The sequence below is a fragment of the Nycticebus coucang genome, chromosome 14, assembly GCF_027406575.1.
Source record: "Nycticebus coucang isolate mNycCou1 chromosome 14, mNycCou1.pri, whole genome shotgun sequence".
NCBI classification, from domain to species: domain Eukaryota; kingdom Metazoa; phylum Chordata; class Mammalia; order Primates; family Lorisidae; genus Nycticebus; species Nycticebus coucang.
In genome coordinates, this window is record NC_069793.1 from 1,477,291 (window position 1) to 1,497,463 (window position 20,173).

At 59.4% G+C, this 20,173-nt stretch overlaps 1 protein-coding gene across 2 annotated transcripts; it reads right to left on the minus strand.

The window, feature by feature from the left end:
- Positions 1-4,290: 4,290 nt before the first annotated feature.
- IFITM10 (interferon induced transmembrane protein 10) lies at positions 4,291-15,373 on the minus strand. Of its 2 annotated transcripts, none has more exons than XM_053561183.1 (3): positions 15,146-15,373; positions 13,952-14,395; positions 4,291-4,863 (listed from the first exon to the last, which is right to left on the minus strand). In XM_053561183.1, the coding sequence occupies exons 2-3, from the start codon at positions 14,189-14,191 to the stop codon at positions 4,714-4,716; spliced, it is 390 nt and encodes a 129-aa protein (XP_053417158.1). In that variant the 5' UTR covers positions 14,192-14,395; positions 15,146-15,373; the 3' UTR covers positions 4,291-4,713. The 2 variants fall into 2 exon arrangements, with proteins under 2 accessions (XP_053417158.1, XP_053417159.1); XM_053561184.1 differs by lacking the exon at positions 15,146-15,373 and adding an exon at positions 14,990-15,132.
- Positions 15,374-20,173: the final 4,800 nt, after the last annotated feature.

Below are 20,173 nucleotides of genomic sequence, written 5' to 3' on the forward strand. Positions count from 1 at the left end.
CGTGTGATCACCGAGTGGCTGAAACAGGTTGACAAGAGGGTGTGCGGGGGAAGAGATGAGGCAGGGGCTGCAGACCGGTGGAGGGGGGCACAGCCACCTCGGAAGCTGGTGTACCCACCCAGACAGAAGGTTTGGAGCCTCAGAATTCCACCATCCCTCCTAAGGACAAGCCCAGAGAATGCCTGAGGGGCATACACCAGAATGCAGCCAACGGTGGTGCCCATGTCGCCAACACAGAAAATGCTGTGGTCTGTCAACGGTGAAATGGGTAGAGGGACTGGGTACAATGGTGCCAGGGAATGTGAGGCAGTGATGGAAAGTCAGGAGCCACAGTGAGGCCACAGCCTGTTATAGGAGCCAGCACAAAGGCTGATCAGAGGTTTGGTTCTATTTATAAAAAGTTCCAGAAATAGGAATTTGTTTAGCAGATGATGGTGCTAAGGGGTACACGCTCAGGTCATAAAAACACCCATAAAAGCTTGGGATTGACTGCTGGGTTTTGACAAGTGGGGGGTGACAACATGCTTTTTCTTGACATTTTGTGCTGTGGGTAATTGTTTTGTGGAAATGCATAGTGCTGTAGACCTAAAAAAATATTTTTATCGGGTGGCGCCTGTGGCTCAGTCGGTAAGGCGCCGGCCCCATATACCGAGGGTGGCGGGTTCAAACCTGGCCCCGGCCAAAACTGCAACCAAAAAATAGCTGGGCGTTGTGGCGGGCGCCTGTAGTCCCAGCTACTCGGGAGGCTGAGGCAAGAGAATCGCTTAAGCCCAGGAGTTGGAGGTTGCTGTGAGCTGTGTGAGGCCATGGCACTCTACCGAGGGCCATAGAGTGAGACTCTGTCTCTACAAAAAAAGGGGAAAAAAAAATATTTTTATCGACTTTGTCCACTTTTCTGTGTGTTAAATTTGACATTTAAGAATTTTAATTTAGGATGAGTGTGGTGGCTCACACTTGTAATCCCAGCACTCTGGGAGGCCGAGGAGGGAGGATCGCTTGAGCCCGGGAGTTTGGGGTTGCTGTGAACTGGGCTGAGGCCAGGGTACTCTAGCCTGGGCTATAGAGCAAGACTCTGTCTCAAAAAAAAAAAAAAGATTTTGTTTAAAGCACTATTTTGTGCCATTATTTTTCGTGAAAAGTTATCTGTTGCTTTGAAAATAATCTATTTTCTCTGGCTGCTCTAAAGGTTTTTTCTCTTTGTCTTGGTTTTTTGCTGTGATGCACATACCCGAGGGTTTACGGTTACTCCTCCTGCCTGGACCTCACTGGTCTTGAGTCTGTGCCCTGATGTGTTGTTGGCAGTGGTAGGTTTGCCGACGTCACTCTGCAGCTACCGCTGCTTCCTCCACTGCCACAGCTGCGTGTCCCAAAGTGTGTCTTTGCTGTCCTGGCTGAGAGCCATTCTTGGTCCCTCCTTGGAGTGTCCAGCTCAGCAGGTGGACAAGGAGTTGGACAAGGGACATACCTGCCCCTCTCTGCCCCAGAATGCCCTTCTCAATCCCCCATACCTAGTATGGGCAGTTCCTCTCATTCCAAGGTCAAGCAGGATCGAGCAGCTTCTGTGGGCCCTATAGTCTGGGTAGTCAGAGACTCCTGTCCCTCCGTGAGGCCCACCCCCCTGAGCTAGCCATCTCTATACTGGGGGAGCAGGAGGACCGGGGAGCACACAACCCCAGCCTCAAGCCCCTGGGTGTACAGCTGAGAGCACACAACTGAGAGTATTTTGTGGGTCTCCAGAGTCTGGAGAAGGGTGTCAGGCTTCAATCCCTGGCTGGAGTGGGCAGTGGGTTGGCCAGTGCATAGGGGTCTGGGGAACTCTGGGCCACTGTGGTCAAGGTGAGAGAGGCTGAAGGATAGTTCTACAGTGCCCCCTCCCAGCACACACATATGCAAACTATCAAACACACAGGCACATGCACACACCAGTGCAAGGGTCCACATGTAACACATGCATATGTGCTCCCTCCCACAAACTCGTGCATCTGTGCACACAGCTCATACATGAACACGGGTACAATTGCACCCAGCCACACACAGACACACACATGTACACACACAGATGTACAGCCAGGCTTGGCCTCTTGGTCCCCTCCTCATTTGACCACTTGGTCCTGGTCCCTATTAGATGGGCTGTGAGCCGGGGGCAGAAAGGGAGACAGAGAAAAGTCACCTGAGACCCTAAAAGATACAAAAGGATAGAGAGGCAGGTGGGAGGAAGGCCAGGAAGAGTCAGCAAGGGTGGCCCATTCTTTCATCCACATAGGTTTGCTGAATGTCACGTGTGTGCCAACCGCTGCACAGATCAAACAGAATGGGGTGGGGAGCCTGGCGGGGCACCCCACAGGGGCAGGGAGGGCTGTGAATCCCAGAGCCCAACTCCAGCCAGTCTTGCTGATGGCAGGGACACAGCTGCTGCCCAGGGTCGCCACTGACCTCACTGTGGCCCCTGCTGGTCCCGAGGGTGTAAGCCACAGCCTCTGCAGTGCCACATAGCCCAGGGATGACACAGACATCCTGCAACACAGGGTGCCTGGACTGGCTGGGCAGGGACTGTTCCATTTCTCCAGCAAGGACTCAGAAAGCCTCTGTAGGGCCCAGGCTTATTCAGAGCTGGCCACAGCTCTCTAGCAGGTGTGCGTCAGCGGCCCCAGGCTGTCAGCCGGGGCATCATTACAGGATTAAGAAAATAAACCAAGAAAACATTCCGTCCACTGCCCCCCCAGGGCATAACAAAGAAGCTCCGTGGACACCGAGCCACCCTGAGCTGACCTCATGACCCAGGACTCTGATCTCCTCTGAGTGCCTGTGAACGGGGCAGCCAGGATCCCTTTCTGAGGCCCAGCAAACTGTCCTGCCATGTTCCAGCCCAATACCCTCCGCCCCTACCGTGTGTGGCAGGACCACTTACCTGGGTGCCCCTGGCCTTCCAGCTGCACCCCCACCAGTCTGTAGTCCCATAGCGGTCCCCACCCCACCACTTCCTGCCTGGGGTCAGGGGTCAGCACTTTGCAGGTCCCCCAAGTCAGGACTGCGACCTGGTCTCACGCATCGTGCTCCTGCACTCCTGTGTCCCAACCTGTGCCCGTCCCACTTGCTGCAAACTTTGGCCCCCAGCTCAGGGTCCTCTGAGCCCTGGACCCTGGGCCTCATATCCCTGTGGAGGCATCAGGTGTGTGACCTCCCGCTGGCAAGGTGATTTTCCAGACCAAGTTCAATGGCCCCCAGAGCTGCTGCTCTGTGAGGCCCCTGCCCCATCTCCCACAATGCCCGTCATCTCCCATAACACCCGTAACCTCCCTATCCTGAGCACAGTGCTCCAGACCCTCTGCCCAGGCAGCTGGTGGCGTGCCCTCTCCACAGCCACGTTCTTGTGGGCCTGGAAGCCCATGGCGCTGGCCTCCGGCTCTTCTTTCCTTTGGAGGGCAGAATCTTCCTCGAGTAGCTCCCACTCTGGGTGCAGGGCCCAGATCTTGCCCCTGCCCCTCCCACGCCTCCCTTAGCACCCTGACCACCAATCCTGCTGCCCAGCACCCTCCTTCCCACCCTCTGGCCCAGACTTGGTCCCCGCAACTGCCTCCGTCCACTCTTGCCCCCTGCCAGCTGGTCTTGATACTCCAGAGGGCACGGTCTTCAGAAAACGCAGAGTGGCCCTGTCCTTGCTTGGATAAAGGCCACCTGCCCTCGGTGGGACACCAGGTCCCTCCAGACTGTCCGGAACAGCCACCTCAGTTGCTGTCCTATTGTCACCAAGTCCTGCACTGTACTCTCCTCAGACTTGTTTTCAGGAATTATTGCCCGCCCCTCCCACCCCCTCCACAGGACCAGCAGTCCCTTGCCACAGCACAGCAGCCTCATGGCCATGTGCAGCCACCTGCGGTGCTGACCTGGACCTTTGCACTGAAGTTGTCAGCTGATCTCCACAGGGGTTTGAGCGATAGGGGTCTGGTCTCCACCTCACAGGAAGAGAGTCAGGCACAAACCTGGTGGAGGGCCCTGCCCGGCCCCGAGTCCCCTGAGGCGGGCAGGAGCTGGCCAGGGCTCTGTGCTGCTGGGCTGTGTCTGAGCCGAGTCTGCTCTGACTCGCAGCCAGCAAGGGCTCCGCATGCTGGATCTCCCCAAGCCCCCGATGCAGGACACCTAATCTTTAGGGACCCGTGTTTGGGGAACCCTTGGTTCCCTGTCAGACCGCCTGGATTACAGAGCAAATCTCCTGCTGTAAGGCAAGCTGTGATGCAGCCTTGGGGCCCAAGGTGGGCTCCCAAGCACCCACACTTCCCTCCATGCCCTGCCTGGGTGTGGGACGGAGGGCAGGCAGAAGAGTGCAGGGATTTTATTGAAAGTTTATAGACATAGAGCTCTGAGCAGGACAGCAGGAGGCAGAGGGGTGGGGGAGAGCGAGTCCCAGATGCTGGCAGCCCCCCAGACTGGGAAGCTCTCGCATAAGCCCTTCTTGCTGGATGTCAGGTCTGAGGGGCCCTGAGAACCCACAAGGGGAAGGGCCCACTGGGGGAATGGCAGCCACTGGAAGCCGGGGCGCAGCAGCATGGGAAGAGGCCCCCCCCCAGGGACAGGCGGAGGCAGGGGCCGGGGGCAGCTTTCGACGGTTCACAGCTCAGGGCACCCCAGAGCAGAAGCCCCGACCTCACAGGAGCTATGTCTGAGCCATCATGAAAGTAAGACGTTTCTGCTGGTCTCTGTGGTTGAGCTGCAGCCTCAGTAGTCGGACAGCGGGTACCGCAGGAAGATGAAGACCAGGATGATGCAGGAGGCGGCCAGGGCAGAGCTGGTGATGTTGAATAGCCGGGCTGTCTTAGCGTCCTCCACGGCCCCGTTCAGGTCATTGAGAAGCTTCTTGTCCCGGACCTGAAGGGCATCAGAGCAAAACATGAAGGAGTGTGGCCCCGGCGTCTGGGCAGGACTCTGGGGAGCTGCACAGGGAAGTGTGTGGGGGTGCGGCGTCAGGCCTGGAACCTGCTCTGAACTGTGTGTAGAGAAGTGATGTGCATTCAGGGAGAGGGAGAAGGGAAGAGTGAGCCTGGCAGAATTAACGTCGAACAGCTGGGTGAGGGGCATTGAGGAATTATTTCTCTTTTCTGCAACTTTTTGGTAAGTTCAAAATTATTTAAAATAAAAGAAGTTGGCCTCAGGGAGAGCAGTTTGCCCGGATTCGATGGCTCCCATCTCATCTGAAATCAGCTGGGAGACCCTGAGGGTAGGCGCAGTGCTCAGACGGGAAGGTGGTGTCCCCGCCCTGGGAAGAGACGCGGCGGCACAAAGTGTGGCCTGAGCCCTGTAGTCCAGGGGAGGTGGGGGACGGAACTGACCCCCTCTGAGACGCCACCTCACCCAGGACCAGTCTTAAGTTCGCCTTTCTTCCCACAAAGCCCAAATCAGAACAAGCTGAGTATCCTGTGAGAAGGCCCCACATGGGAAGGGAGGAGGGACAGGAAGGGGCTGCAGGTGTCCTCAGAGGAGGGTGGGCAGATGGACTCGTGGACGGGCCCAGGTCTGCAGCACCCAGTGGGTGGGCTGGGCCGATGGACAGCAGCCCAGGAGGCAGAGTGGGTGAACCAGAGGGCAGGTGCGTGCACAGACAGAGAGAAAGGGAGATGGAAAGACGGGTACATGGATGTGCGGCCTGGGGTGCAGGAAGGGAGGGGAAGGGAGATGGAGTGGAGGGGGCGGCGAGGGCAGCGGGGCACAGTGGTGGGAAGGAAGGTGGAAGGAGAGGGGGAGGAGAACGCAGGGTGAACGGCAGCAGGCGGCCACACAGGATGTGAGTGAGGTGACAGTGGACACGTGGGGCAAGGGCACAGGGGGAGGAAGTCTGTGCTTCCCTGCAGTTTCTATTCCGGTGATTCTGGAGTGAAATGACCTCTCATCTTCCTTCCAGAACAGAATGTGCACCCACCTATTCAGCTCTGCTTTGATGCCTCTGAAGATAAGAGGTTTGTGCTTTTTCCCAGAAAGAGCTATTGCACCTTTGTTAGACTCAGTTTTCATCTATTTATTTTGTTTTTATTATAAGTTAAAATTACGTTTCTAACTGATTTTCGCTGGTGTAAAAACGTTCAAGTCTCTCTTGCAGACTGATTTTGTATATTTAAACTGTCCAATTGTGACAGTGACCAACTGTCACATAAACGGCACCCATGCAGCCAGCAGCAGTCTCACTCCACCAGCCCCCAGCTGAGCAGGCCACTGGTCAAAAGCACAGGTGCTGGACCCTACCCACCACCCCACCCATGTCTGAGCCCTGACTCTGCTGGTCACCGTCACTGTGCTGGTGACCTTGGGCTAGTCAGCTGCGTCCTCTGCCAGGGCAATGACAGTGTCTGCCTCCCAGGGTCATCACCGTGTCTGGCCAGGTCAGCCCCCTGGGGTGCAGTCAGGGGAGACGTCCAGAAAGATTCCAACAGCAGCAGTGGGAACAGTCACCCCAGGGATCGTGTTCATTTTATTACTGGAGTCTAGTGTGCTAAAACATTTCTTTAGCATAATTCACTAACCTGCGATTTTCTTATGGTAAAATAGCTCTGGCTTCCTATGCAACCCTGGGGCTGTGGACTCCTCACAGGACCCCTGGGATGAGGAAGAGAGGGAGACAGGGAGGGTGTCTGGAGTGGACAGGCTGTGGGGGGCAGAAAGCTGGGGCACTGGGCGGCTGGATGGGTGAGGAAGGAGGTGGTCAGGAGGCAGGCCGGGGAGGTGACGCAGTGACTGGAATGGCAGGCAGGCCAGGGAGGTGACGCAGTGACTGGGATGGTGGGTGGAGGGCAGCAGGTGTGGATGGGGGCTGAGGGGACGTGGACATGGGAATGTGCACCATGCGGGAGGCTGGGTGTGGAGATAGGAGTGTGCGTGGGTTAGGTGGGCCAGCAGGCTGGGTGGGTAGACGGGTTTAGGAATGCAGATGCCCCTTGACCTTCGATGGGGTCACATCCCAATGTGTCCGTCCTAACCTTAAAGCACCTCAAGTGGACACTGGGTTTATCCAGACATAGCCCCACAGTGGGCTGCGTGCGTGACCCTTTCTCTCTTTGTGAAGTTGAACATGCTAAAATAAAATAAAACCCTAACCCTAACCCCAACACTGCCATAAGCTGGGGACTGTTTGCGTGTTCTGGCTGCATGAACAGGTGCCTGGATGGACACAGAATACATGTGAAGGGGACAGAACAGGTAACATGGGAGGGGTCAGTGGATTTGCATGGACGGTTGGAACAGGCCTGCAGGCCGACACACGTGTACACATGTGCTGCTGGGGGAGTGACAGGCAGACAGAGGGGGTTACAATTCCGTGTTGGGGGGTGAGACTGTGGGTGGGGGGAGGAAGGTGGCTGGACACACAGGTCACTGTGCAGACTGGTGGCTGGTGTGGAGCTGCTTGCTGGCCGCTGCTGCACCAGGTCCTGGGTGTGTAACAAGGAACAAGACAAAGTCCCTGTCCTCATGGAGTTACATTCCAGGGAGAGAACAAATACATGGATGGGTGACACCCAAGGTGCCAAGGGTGGGGACTCGGGACTGGGCGTGGAGTGCAGCTTTCATGAGGCCCCAATGAGGGGGTGTGTCAGGGTAGAGTCCAGGAGAGGGTGACAGTCCCAGTCCTGTGTCCACTTGTGGGGAAGGTGTGTCTAGCAGGGCTCAGAGTGCCCAGGCAGGGTGTGGCTGGTGGTGACAGTGGCTCCGGAAGGGCAGGGGAGAGGTACGACCCCTGCACAGAGTGGGGCCTGCCCTGCAGCAGATGGGCCCTGTGGGGGCTTGTTGGTGATATGGGGAGACTGGCATGACCGGACAGTTTTACTCAGTGGTCCTGGAGGCCATGTCCAAAGCAGATTTAGGGGAGAAGGCAGAGCTGGACAGAGCCTGTCAAGGAGGGAGAGTGGGCGGCTGGGACAGGTACACAGGGAGGGTATGAGGCCAAATGGGGATGTGCTGGAGTGAAAATGGCAGGTTTGGAGAGACCAGTTCACGTGGTACAGAGAAGATTTGGGGGCTGAAAGGAAGTGTGGAAGGTGGCACGGGTCGGGGGTAGGCCTGGGGTGGTTCAGGGCCCGCTTCCCACGTGCTGAGTTAGAGACACTTGTGGACATACAGAGCCATTGTGAGTGGCACTTGGGCATGAGGTCTGGTGACACTGTGGAGATGGTGCTGGGCAGTGGGCATCGACACAGGAGAGGAGGCAGGGCGGAGCCCGGGAGCTCCCACCGTTAGACGGCCGGGCAGCTGAAAGCGCCTGGAAAAGGGCCTGAGAAGCAGCAGAGGGAAGGTGGGGGCATGAGGAAGGCGGGAGGGTGAGAATGAAGACTGGACAGGCACGACAGGGGGACAGCGTGGCTGAGGACGGGGCGGTGGACAGGTGGACGGCTGCATAGGTGGGTGAGTGGTCAAGCAGGGACAGAAGGAAACCAGGGGGATGTCTAGACAAGACGGATGGAGTGATGGAGAGACGGATGGACAATTTTCGTATGAGCATGTGTGGAAAGATGAGCTGATACTGCTCAAGGGCAGCTGTATGGATGAGTAAAATGATCCGGAAGGAGAAAAGAGGAGGGATGGTATGAAAAAGGATGGGCTTGTGTCCCCCCCACAAATTCACATGTTGAAATCCTGCCCCCCAAAGGGATGGCAAGAGATGGGGCTTTTAGAAGGAGGTGAGGTCAGGAATGGGGTGAGTGCCCTTGTAGACGAGGCCCCCGGAGAGCCCTCTCCTCCCACCACATAAGACACAGAGGGCAGTGGACAGCCTGCGGTAGAGCGGGTAGGTGGGTGGGTGGGAGGCACGGAGGGGCAGATGGAAGGACAGATGTCAGAACAGACAAGTGGGTGGGCTAAGGTGGGTAGAAAGTGCAACAGGAGGGTGAGTGGAGGAACGACAGGAAGGTGGGAGCAGAAGTGAGCGCTTGAGAACTAACTTTGCGGCGAGCTTGAGAAAGTTGCTTTGTATCTCTGTGACTCAGTCCCCTCATCCACAGAGCAAGGATCTTAGTGGCATCTAATCCACAGGGACTTTATTATCATTAATTAAAATGTTCAATTCAGTTACATGATGGAAAGTGCTCAGGACAGTGCGCAGAACACACTAAGGGCCCGACAAACTCTTATTATTTTGTGGTCATCAGTACTTGCCGGGTCAGTGGCACTGTTGCCGTAAGCCGAGGGTGTGTGAGGGGCTGGGTGGACAGGTGTGTGCAGGTCGCCCGGCCTCCCCACCTGCAGCCCTCCATCCTTCCAGGGGATCCCATGACTGACCTGGGAGTGGCCTTGTCCCTCAGCCCTAGTCCCGCCCGCAGGACAATCTGCTGACACATCTTCCTGGATGGCCTTCCGTGTGGCCTTCCGGTCCCCCCTCTGCACGGCAACACAGGGTCGCCTTCACACGTGAGACGTTTCACAGGAGCCTTTCTCTAAAATCCTTCAGAGATGCCTCATTTTACTCCACGTAGAAGACACAATCCTGACCATGATTTGCCCGGCAGTCTCTCTGCCCCCAGCTCCGCTGGGCCTCCCCATTCCAGCCACATGGGCGCCAACCCTGACTTTGCTCAGGGCTTCTGTAACAGCTGCCTCTGCCTGGAGCACCCCTCCACAGATGTGCACAATCACCTCACCAGAGAGGACTTCTCCGCTCACTCCATGTGAAGCAGCACCTCATGCCTGTGAGTTACATGACCAACTGACCCCTGCTGAAGGGCCACTCTGCACGGCTGAGGCTGTGTGCTGCCTGTCACTGGGCACTGGGTGGCTACTCACTGCCTGCGTGTGAGCACAAGGAGGAGCAGGGGAGTCTGAAGACAGTTGCTGAGCAGAAGCAATGATGACAAGGACAAGGTGGGCACGGGGACCACTGAAGGAGGAGGGTACACACAGATGCAGCCTGGGTCAATGGGTGGAGGGGGCAGAGGAGAAGAGAGACAGAGATTCAGCAAACCTATGATGGGAGTGTAGAGAGAGAGATGGTGGGTGGATGTGGTGGACGGGTGGGGACAGACAGAGGAATGGGTGATGGGGTGTGGACGGGAGGACTAGCAGGAGGCCAGAGGGGTGTATGGGCTGAGTAAGTGGGTACAAGAAAAGGGGGCAAAAAAAGCTGGCAAGGTGTGTGGGAGGGGGTGACTGATAAGCAGGGATGTTTACGGGGACAGCAAGGGAGAAACAATTACTAGGAAACAATTGCGCGAGCAGGAAAATGGGGCAGAGGGGGGAAATCAAGACAGAGCGCTAGGCTAACAGGAGGAAGAAGGGGAAGGCTGGGAAGACAAAGGACAGACAGGTGCGTCTCCATCCAGGTGAGGGTGGATGTCTGCTGGATGGGGCCCCGGGACAGGAGGAAAGGAGGGCAGGGCCAGGAGGACATGTCTGGAAAGGGATGGATGCTTGTGTATGGCTGGAAGGAACGTGTGTGGATGGTGGTGACTGTGTAAGATCCCACACAGGGTGGGTGGAGGTGTTGGAGGGAGGGATGGAGGAGGAGGGCAAGTTATGTAACAATAACACGAGGACCTGGGCGGAAGGAGGGAAGAAATGGCTCTGGGTGAGGGCAAAGCTCTCCACAGCGCTCCGTGGCCGGCGCCCCTGCTTGTGCAGGGGGGAATTGTGTAGAGATAGATGTAGTTATTTCCTGAATGTAGGTGATGTGGCCAAGCCCATGCTTGGAACCAGAGCCAGTGCGGAACCCCAGGCGTATTGCTACGCGGACACATGTGGACCAGTGAGGGAGGATAGATGGATGGACGGATGGCCAGGTGGACCAGCAGGTGGGTGATACCTGTGAAGGAGGAGTGGCAACATGGGCAGACAAAAGCCTGTCCTTTCTGACTCTCCCGTCACTGAGAAGTCACACAGCCTCCTGGGAGGTCAGGGAGCTACCCTGTCCCAGCTGCATCTGGCCCTCCGCTCCCGGCCCTACCTGGGCTGGCCTGAGAGCTCTCCCCCAACCCTCTGCCTCTGCGCTTGTCTGAGCCCTCCCTCCACGCTGGCTGCAGCTCTTACAGCTTTGGCCACATCTCTCTCCTCTGTGTCCCCATGTGGTGAGATCCCAGCCCTCCGTGGTGGCCTCAGTCTGTCTGTCCTCCACAGCGGACAGAGCCCCGCCAATCGCCCCACCGCCCACTTTCATGTCTCAGCGGATGCTCTTCCTCACCTGGACACCTCCCCTCTCACTCTCCATCAAAGGCCCCCTCCTCCCAGAAGGCCTCCAGCCCTGAGCCCAGGCTCACCCCGGGGTGGGAATGAGGTATTTCTTTTCTGAAACAGCACGAGGCTTTTCTATCCTGTCACATGCCCTCTGTCCATCGACCCATTCAACCAGCATTCCTTAACTGCCATGTTGGTCAGCCCTGCCTTGGGAACTGAAGAGACCCGAGGGGAAGGGACAGGTATGGTGGGGTGAGCAGAGGGTGTCTGAGGCTTCCTAGTGGAGAGACCGGCTCCCACAGAAGTTCCCAGGGTAAGTTGGGGGTTCACATCATTCATGATGTGTTCACAGGAGGACGGGGCCAGGAGTGCGGTGGGGGCAGGAGAAGGATTGGAAATGGGTCATGAAGGGCTCTGAACGCCAAGATCGGGAGCTGGACATGATGCAGTGGACAGCGGGGCTCCAGCATCACTGGAAGGCAGCTGGTGAGGGAGGCAGGAACGGAGAAGGGGCTCTTGTATCTCTGCCTTCCCCAGACACCAGGCTGAGCAAAATACGGCCTCCGTCTCTGCGTTGCAGGCCCAGCCTGCAGAGAGCTGGACTGGCTTGTGGGGGTGGACGGGTGGCTGAGGGGTACAGGGACATGTGGGGGCAGGCAAGGACATGCTGTCTATTTCACACCTGCTGCACACCGGCCCGCTGTGTGGCTGTTTCCATTTGTTACCTGAGCAGACAAGGGGGCAAGGCTCAGGGAGGTGAGACGGTGCATCTAAGCCAAGACCTTCTGACCCCAAGTCCACCCAGTGCCCTTGGTTTGCACGTGGTGGAGGGTGCAGCCGGTCAGGACACCTGCAGCTAGAACAACAGATGGACACATTCCCAGGTGTGGGGGCCAGGGCCGGCCAGTCCCATCCTCCCTTCTGCCCGGGACAGAAGCAGCTCACCTGGCACCCCCTTCCAGGGAGAAAGACAGGAAAAGCAGACCCAGCACCAGGTGTAGTGGGCACTCTGCTCCTCAGAGGGACAGTTCCCAGTACCCCCAGCCCAGCATAAATCTGGCACCATCCGAGAGCACTGACCTACCTACAACCCATGCCAGATGGGCCTGCCCCGTGCCAGCCAGCCAGCCACAGCCCGAGCCAAAGGGGAGGAGGGGACGGCTTCCGGACAGCGGCCCAGGCAGCCGGGCCATGTTGCAGGCTGTTGGCAGGGCACAGTGAGAGGGCACCGGGAGGCAGCTCTGCAGCTGTGGCTTCAGCTCCCCGACAGTTGCATGCTCTGCTCAGCACGGGCCTAGGGAGCAGGAGGCAGGACTGGGAACTGCACCCCCAGCTGTGGGGGCTCTTCCACTTTGCTGCCCCTTCAGCAAATGCACGCACATATGCACACCCACATAATGCACACAAATGCAATCACACTCACATGCATGCACACACAATGCACTCGTTCCCACACTCATGTGCACACACACACATATTTGCACGTACACTCACACACACACACAATATATGAAGGTACCCTGGTGCATACACACAATACATTTGCACTCACACATGCAATTATACTCATGTGCATGGGTGTGCACACACATTGTTACACTCACACACAAAATACACTCCCATGTATGCGATTACCTACACTCACGCACACACGCCACATTCCCATGCAGTCCTGCTCTCACACACGCTCACGTGCAACATGCTACACTGGTGCAGTCACGGACTCGCATGCTGGCACATGCTCCCTTACACACACTGCCCTGGGCTGGCCTGAAGATGAGCTCAGTGACGGCAGAAGAGGCAGGGCTGAGGCTGAGTCAGGAGCAGGACAGGAAGTCAGGTGTCCAGGCTGGATCACAGGCACAGCTGTCCAAGTGGCCTGGCTCCCAGGTCAGCCTCTGCCCCGCCCTCCTTCCTGGCAGTCTCTGGGCCTCTCCCCTCTCACAGTGGTAGGTGGTGGAGGCCTCTGGCCTCTGCCATTCAAGTCTAGGTGGGGAAAATGAGGACCTGGCTAAATGTGAGCCAGACCCTTCTTTCCAGAGTGTGGTCCCCCTCTCCCTGCTGGTGGGTCTCCAGCCCAGGACAGGGCAGGCCCCACCGCACATTCCTCACAGCCTCCTCCTGAAGCCTCAGTGAGTGTCTCTCTGATTTGTCTTTGTCACCTGGCACCTGGCTCTGCTCCCAGTCAGCCTCTCACAGTGCCCAGGGGCTTCTAGTAGTCGAGCCCACCTGGGCTGTGGGGTCAGGGAGTGTGCAGGACATGTGCACGTCTCTCTCCCCTGGGCTGCCTGGCCCCCGGGACTATGCCCCCCACTCAGTGCCTGGCATTGGGCTCCAAGGTGAGGGCTTGAGTAAGGAGGTCTTGAGCCATTCTCCTCCGAACCAGAGAGATGCCCGACCCTCTCTGCTCCACACCACCTGCACCCCGGACTCCATGGTGCTGCTGTCCAGGTCAATCCCCACATCCCCACTCAGAGGATGGGACTCTGAGCCCTGCTCCCATTCCCTTGGCCCCTCTGACGGGCTCTGCCAGGCCTGCCTTGCAGAGAGCCCGTTCCTGGTGGCCCTGTCAAGACACCAAAGAAGCTTTCTCAGCTCAGGAAAGGGAAGGGCAGACCCCTGCAGATCAGGCCTGTGCAGACCCCCAAACAAGACCCCTCATACTCCTTACAGTCCTTGCACCTGGCTGGGCCAGCTCCAGTGTGTCCCAGCCCCTGGGCGGGGTGGGGGGCAGAGCTCTGAAGCACCGAGGCCCACTCACCCTGAGGAGGTGGCGGGGGGACAGAGCTCTGAAGCCCTGAGACCCACTCACCTTGAGGGAGTAGGCCAGGGCGATGAAGCCCAGGCAGCAGAAGTTGAGGTAGACGAAGTTGAAGATGGACCACAGGTAGTAGTCGTTGACCTCGCTGCTATCTGGGTAGACCTCCACCACCGTGGCCGGGGTGGCTGCTGCCTTCTTCTCAGCCAGGTGCTTGCAGGCCTGGGGGGCGCTGGTGGCCCGCACGCTGTCCGTCTTGCTTTTGGACTCCATGGGGAACAGTGTAGGCGCCATGGGGGGAGAGGACTCCGGGGCAGGGGCCGCGGAAGCTTGCAGGGCCGGGGGCTTGGACACACAAGCAAAGCAGCCTTTGGGAGAGCCTGCCGGGGGCCTTGGGATCCAGAAGGCCCCGTCCAGGGGGACTCGGGCTTCCTGGGCGCCGTCCGTGGTGCTGCCGGGGCTCCCAGCTGTGCTGGGCACTGGCCGGGGGCCCTGGGCCTGGAGGGAGTGAGAAAGTAAAGGATGAGGTGGGCCCTGGCAGCACCCACTTTATCACCCTGCAGCCCCAGGAACTGTCTGGGCGGAGATGGAAATCCCCACCCTAGAAGCCAGCTGCTAGCCTGCCACCTGCCTCCCCCGCCAGGCCGTGGCCACTGCGCTGCCAAAGCCCTTCGCAGCAGCCTTGGCGAGGACCTGGGGCTTTTCACCACTTTGCCATCTGCGTACAAACATTCACTCATTGACACCCCACACTCTAACTGGCACCCCAGCACCTCAGACAACACGGCGCCCACCCTGGGCACCAGACCCCTGACCCTGCCTTGGCCACTAACATCAGAGCGGGCAGCGCTGCCAGGGCACCTGCACGCAGACGCGCCGCTCCTCGGACAAAGGCACCAGCACCGCTAGCGGCTCTCCGGACCCCGCGCGCGCCCCGCACGCGCCAGACACCGCCAGGTAAACAACTCCCCACGCGGGCGACAAGGGCTCAGCTGGAGGACGGACGCGGGTGCGGGGCTTCCAAACTCCGTCGCATCGCGCCCTCCTCCCACCCGAAGACCCCTGGCGCGCACGTTCTGGGGAGCCACTCACCCCGGGCCGCAAACAGACGCACAATGACGCGCCGCAGGACCAACACTTCAACCCGGCATCGAGTCACCCGCGCCGGGGAGTGTGCGGCGAGGCTCCCCGCTCCGCCCGACCCCTCCTTCCCGCGCTGCTGCAGCCGCCCGGACGGCGCGTCCTCACCTACTGGTGACTCCTTGGCGACCAGCCCGACCCTGCGCCTCCCAGTGCGTCCTTCCGCTGTCCCGCGGGTCGCTGTCTGTCCGCCCAGCCGCGTCCCGGCGGCCCAACCTTGGGGGCGGGGAGCGTGCGGAGCTGGCGGCGCCACCGCCTCCCCCGCCGCCCGCGCTCCCTCCGCTGCGCCAGCCTGGCCGCGCCGCTGCAGCCCCGGCCTGACTCACGGCCGCAGCCTCCTGCCTCCGCCTCCTCCCGCCTGGGGGAGGGGAACCGGCTCCCGGAAGCCGCGACCCTGATGGAGTCCCCTCACCCTCTCCGAGGCTCTCCCCGTCTGCTTCCCCAGGAAGCCCTGTCCGGTGGGTGTCCAGGCCTCACCAGGCCCCTCCCCCCTTAGTCCACGAAATCCAAGCCCCCCACTAAGTGTCAGTGCCCCCCACTCTGTCCCCTCTTCTCCGAGTCCACCCTATTCAGAGCTCCTCCTCACCCCTCCCAAATCAGACCGCCACCAAGCCCAGGCCCCACCCTTGGCGATCCAGCTCACTCTCCCAGGATGGGAGCAGGTGACCCGGTGCTGACAGCTTTCCCTGCACAAGCAGAGAGCTCCCCTCTGCCTGCAGAGCCAAGGGTCCCACCCGCTGAGGTCCTGGACACTAGCGACACGTGTGTCCTTGGAGCTGGGTCCACCACCTGCCCACAGCCTCTCTGTGACCCATCTGCGCTTGAGGTCTTCACAGATTACTCCCGAGAGTCAGTGTTTGTCCTCCCAGCCTCTAGTCCCTCCAGGCCCTCACCTACCCAGCACATACTCCTCTCTAGGATGTCCGCAACTGATCTCCCAGCCCACAAAAGCTCTAATCAGGCCTCTACCTCAAGGAAAATTGCCCAGCACTCCCCGTCACCACGTGGCACCAAGTGCTCTCTTGGAGAGGGGTCTGCATCCCCCACCAAGCCCCGAGCCCCCCATGGGCTGCTGTGCTGCTCCGGACCCCCTTGCTCCTCCTCTCTCCAAACCAGGTCCTGGCTCAGATCCCCACCCTGTGAACCCCCTTCTCCTCTACCCCTCTGTGCTGTGACCCCCCACCCCGTGAACCCCCTTCTCCTCTGTCCCTCTGTGCTCTGACCCCCCACCCCGTGAACTCCCTTCTCCTCTGTCCCTCTGTGCTGTGACCCCCACCCCGTGAACCCCCTTCTCCTCTGCCCCACTGTGCTCTGACCCCCACCCCGTGAACCCCCTTCTCCTCTGCCCCACTGTGCTCTGACCCCCACCCCGTGAACCCCCTTCTCCTCTGTCCCTCTGTGCTCTGACCCCCACCCTGTGAACCCCCTTCTCCTCTGTCCCTCTGTGCTCTGACCCCCACCCCGTGAACCCCCTTCTCCTCTCTCTGTGCTCTGACCCCCACCCCGTGAACCCCCCTTCTCCTCTGTCCCTCTGTGCTCTGACCCCCACCCCGTGAACCCCCTTCTCCTCTGTCCCTCTGTGCTCTGACCCCCACCCCATGAACCCCCTTCTCCTCTGTCCCTCTGTGCTCTGACCCCCCACCCCGTGAACCCCCTTCTCCTCTGTCTCTGTGTTCTGACCCCCACCCCGTGAACCCCCTTCTCCTCTGCCCCTCTGTGCTCTGACCCCCACCATGTGAACCCCCTTCTCTGTCTCTCTGTGCTCTGACCCCCACCCCGTGAACCCCCCTTCTCCTCTGTCCCTCTGTGCTCTGACCCACACCATGTGAACCCCCTTCTCTGTCTCTCTGTGCTCTGACCCCCCACCCTGTGATTCCCCCTTCTCCTCTGTCCCTCTGTGCTCTGACCCCCACCATGTGAACCCCCTTCTCTGTCTCTCTGTGCTCTGACCCCCACCATGTGAACCCCCTTCTCTGTCTCTCTGTGCTCTGACCCCCCACCCCGTGATTCCCCCTTCTCCTCTGTCCCTCTGTGCTCTGACTGCCACCCTGTGAACCCCCTTTTCCTCTCTGTGCTCTGACCCCCACCCCGTGATTCCCCATTCTCCTCTGCACCTCTGTGCTCTCACCCCCCACCCCGTGATTCCCCCTTCTCCTCTGTCCCTCTGTGCTCTGACCCCCCACCCCGTGATTCCCCTTCTCCTCTCTCTGTGCTCTGAAGCCCCACCCTGTGATTCCCCCTTCTCTGTCCCTCTGTGTTCAGACCCCCACCATGTGAACCCCCTTCTCTGTCTCTCTGGGCTCTGACCCCCACCCCGTGAACCCCCCTTCTCCTCTGTCCCTCTGTGCTCTGACCCCCACCATGTGAACCCCCTTCTCTGTCTCTCTGTGCTCTGACCCCCACCCCGTGAACCCCCTTCTCTGTCTCTCTGGGCTCTGACCCCCACCCCGTGAACCCCCCTTCTCCTCTGTCCCTCTGTGCTCTGACCCCCACCATGTGAACCCCCTTCTCTGTCTCTCTGTGCTCTGACCCCCACCCCGTGAACCCCCCTTCTCCTCTGTCCCTCTGTGCTCTGACCCCCACCATGTGAACCCCCCTTCTCCTCTGTCCCTCTGTGCTCTGACCCCCACCCCGTGAACCCCCTTCTCCTCTGTCCCTCTGTGTTCTTATCCCCCACCCTGTGAACCTCCCTTCTCCTCTGCCCCTCTGTGCTGTGACCCCCACCCCATGAACCCCTTTCTCCTCTGTCCCTCTGTGTTCTGATCCCCCACCCCGTGAACCCCCCTTCTCCTCTGTCCCTCGGTGCTCTGACCCCCACCATGTGAACCCCCTTCTCTGTCCTCTGACCCCCACCCCATGAACCCCCCTTCTCCTCTGTCCCTCTGTGCTCTGACCCCCACCATGTGAACCCCCTTCTCTGTCTCTCTGTGCTCTGACCCCCACCCCGTGAACCCCCTTCTCCTCTGTCCCTGTGTTCTGATCCCCCACCCTGTGAACCCCCTTCTCCTCTGTCCCTGTGTTCTGAACCCCCACCCCGTGAACCCCCCTTCTCCTCTGTCCCTCTGTGCTCTGACCCCCACCATGTGAACCCCCTTCTCTGTCTCTCTGTGCTCTGACCCCCACCCCGTGAACCCCCCTTCTCCTCTGTCCCTCTGTGCTCTGACCCCCCACCCTGTGAACCCCCTTCTCCTCTGTCCCTCTGTGCTCTGACCCCCCACCCTGTGAACCTCCCTTCTCCTCTGCCCCTCTGTCTCCCCAAGGTGGTCCTTCTCAGGGCTGGTGCCTGACTCTGAGCAGTCACCCATCCATGCCTGAGACCCTGCTCCTCTATGAACCCTCTTCCCTCCCAGGGCTAGAGCCCTACTATGAGCCCTTATGCCCTGGAGGAGCCCCAGCCCCAGTATAGTCAGTCAATGCAAGGCTGATCTCAGCAATGTTGACTAAACCAGCCCTGGGCATGGGGTGAGAAAAAGTTCAAGGACCCTTCCTTCTCTCCTTCCTGGGACACCCTAGCCATGCGCTCTGTGCAGCTTAGGTCCAGTCCAAGGGCCTCCAGGCCCTGTGGGCAGGCAAGGCCTACTAAGCATCTGGCATCAGTTCTCCTGTGCCCAGTGCTGCTGCCTGCCCTCCCCAAGGTCCTGGCAAAGGGAGCCAGTCTTGGCATCCTCAGGTGTCCCCCAGGTCGTGTGTGGCCTTGTGCCCTGCAACACGCTCTCCCCTGAGCTGAGCAGGAGGGTTTGGGGTCTGGCAAGGAGGCCTGGTCAGCACACAGGTCCAGAGGGTTGGTCCCCAGGCAGCTGGAAGGTTTGCTCAGGGCCTGCTCAGGTCACTGGGCAAGGTGACCTGCTCCTGGCCATCTCTCCCAAAGAATCCCAGAGCCCCTACCAGCCTCCACTCTGAGTGGGTGATTGAAGGAGCTGGACTCCAGTGGACTCCTGAGAGCTGGGTCTGGGAGGGGTGTCACTCCAAACAGGAGTATGGGCCAGGAAACGCCCACTAAGGGGGGTGCAGGGGTAGAGGGCTGCAAGTCCCAGCCAGGGCTGAGCCAGCCAACAGGAGCCAGTGTTGTGATCAAGTCACAGGGCTCCCCAAAGGTGCTGGTCAGTTGCAGAATCCTCTGTCAGGGGTGTCCTGTTACTGCCAGTCTAGAGACAGGGGTTCTGGGCACAGCCAGAAAGCCAAGGAGGCTGGATTTGAACCCGGAGTGGGTCCTGAGAATCCTAACAGGCTGGAGGGAGCCCTCCTTGAGACAGCCCTGGGCCTGGGCAGGGGCAGCAGTGGAGCCTGCCCTTGCTGGCCTCCCAGTGTGCTGGGCACAAAGCATTTGACACCTCCCCAGAAACCCTACCTGGCCCTGCAGAGCACTGCTGGCTCCCTGCTCCGATTTCAGAAGCATGTGAACTAGGTCCTTGTTTACAAACTGCCTTGCAGTCCTGGGTCAATGTTCCTCAGAAAAGGCATCTGATGGAGTTCAGCTCTGGGGTGCAATCCCTGAAGCCCTTAGGAGCGGGAGACCAATGACAGCCACCCTCCCACCCGGAAGGCACCAGGATGAGGGTCCTGGATGATCCCTCTCTCCAATGTCCTGTACCTTCTAGGACGGGGATGGGGGGGCTCCAAGAAACACTTCAGAGCTACTGATCCCAAAGGGAACCATGTCCTGACCTCCAAGAGCTCACAAACTCCTGCCTATCCCCTACAACCCCACGGACAGCTGTTGCTGCATCTGGGGACCTGGGCATGTTCCCCGGTGAAAGACACCCAGCAATTGGCCGCATTGTCAGCTATGGCCTGAGGAGTTTCCTGCACCCAGTGACCCCAGGCAGGCTTGCCCTGCCTCCGGCTCTGCCCACAGGGCCTGGCAAAGAGGAGGCTCAGAAGGGAGGCCAGCTGACCACAGTGTCAGCCCTATGCAGACCCCTTTTTAGGTCTGAAATGAGGTGTGGAAGGCAATCAGAGGTCATGCTGGGGCTGCTGCTGTCTCCTCCAAGGGCAGAAGTGCTCTCTGGAAGAGCATGGCAGGCACCTGCTGGCCCACCTGCAAACCGTGTCCTGACCCAGGTGCTCATGCTGGCAATCCCGTGTCACACTCTCCCACCACAGCCTCTCGTTGGGTCCATTTTGCTGGTCACTGCT

What these genes read in the sequence shown, in the direction of transcription:
- IFITM10 (XM_053561183.1), bottom strand. Translation starts at nt 14,191, where the DNA reads ATGGCGCCTACACTGTTCCCCATGGAGTCCAAAAGCAAGACGGACAGC. An exon ending in CCCTGGCCTACTCCCTCAAG is followed by an intron (nt 4,864 to 13,951) that starts GTGAGTGGGTCT and finishes GATGCCCTTCAG; the next exon opens with GTCCGGGACAAGAAGCTTCT.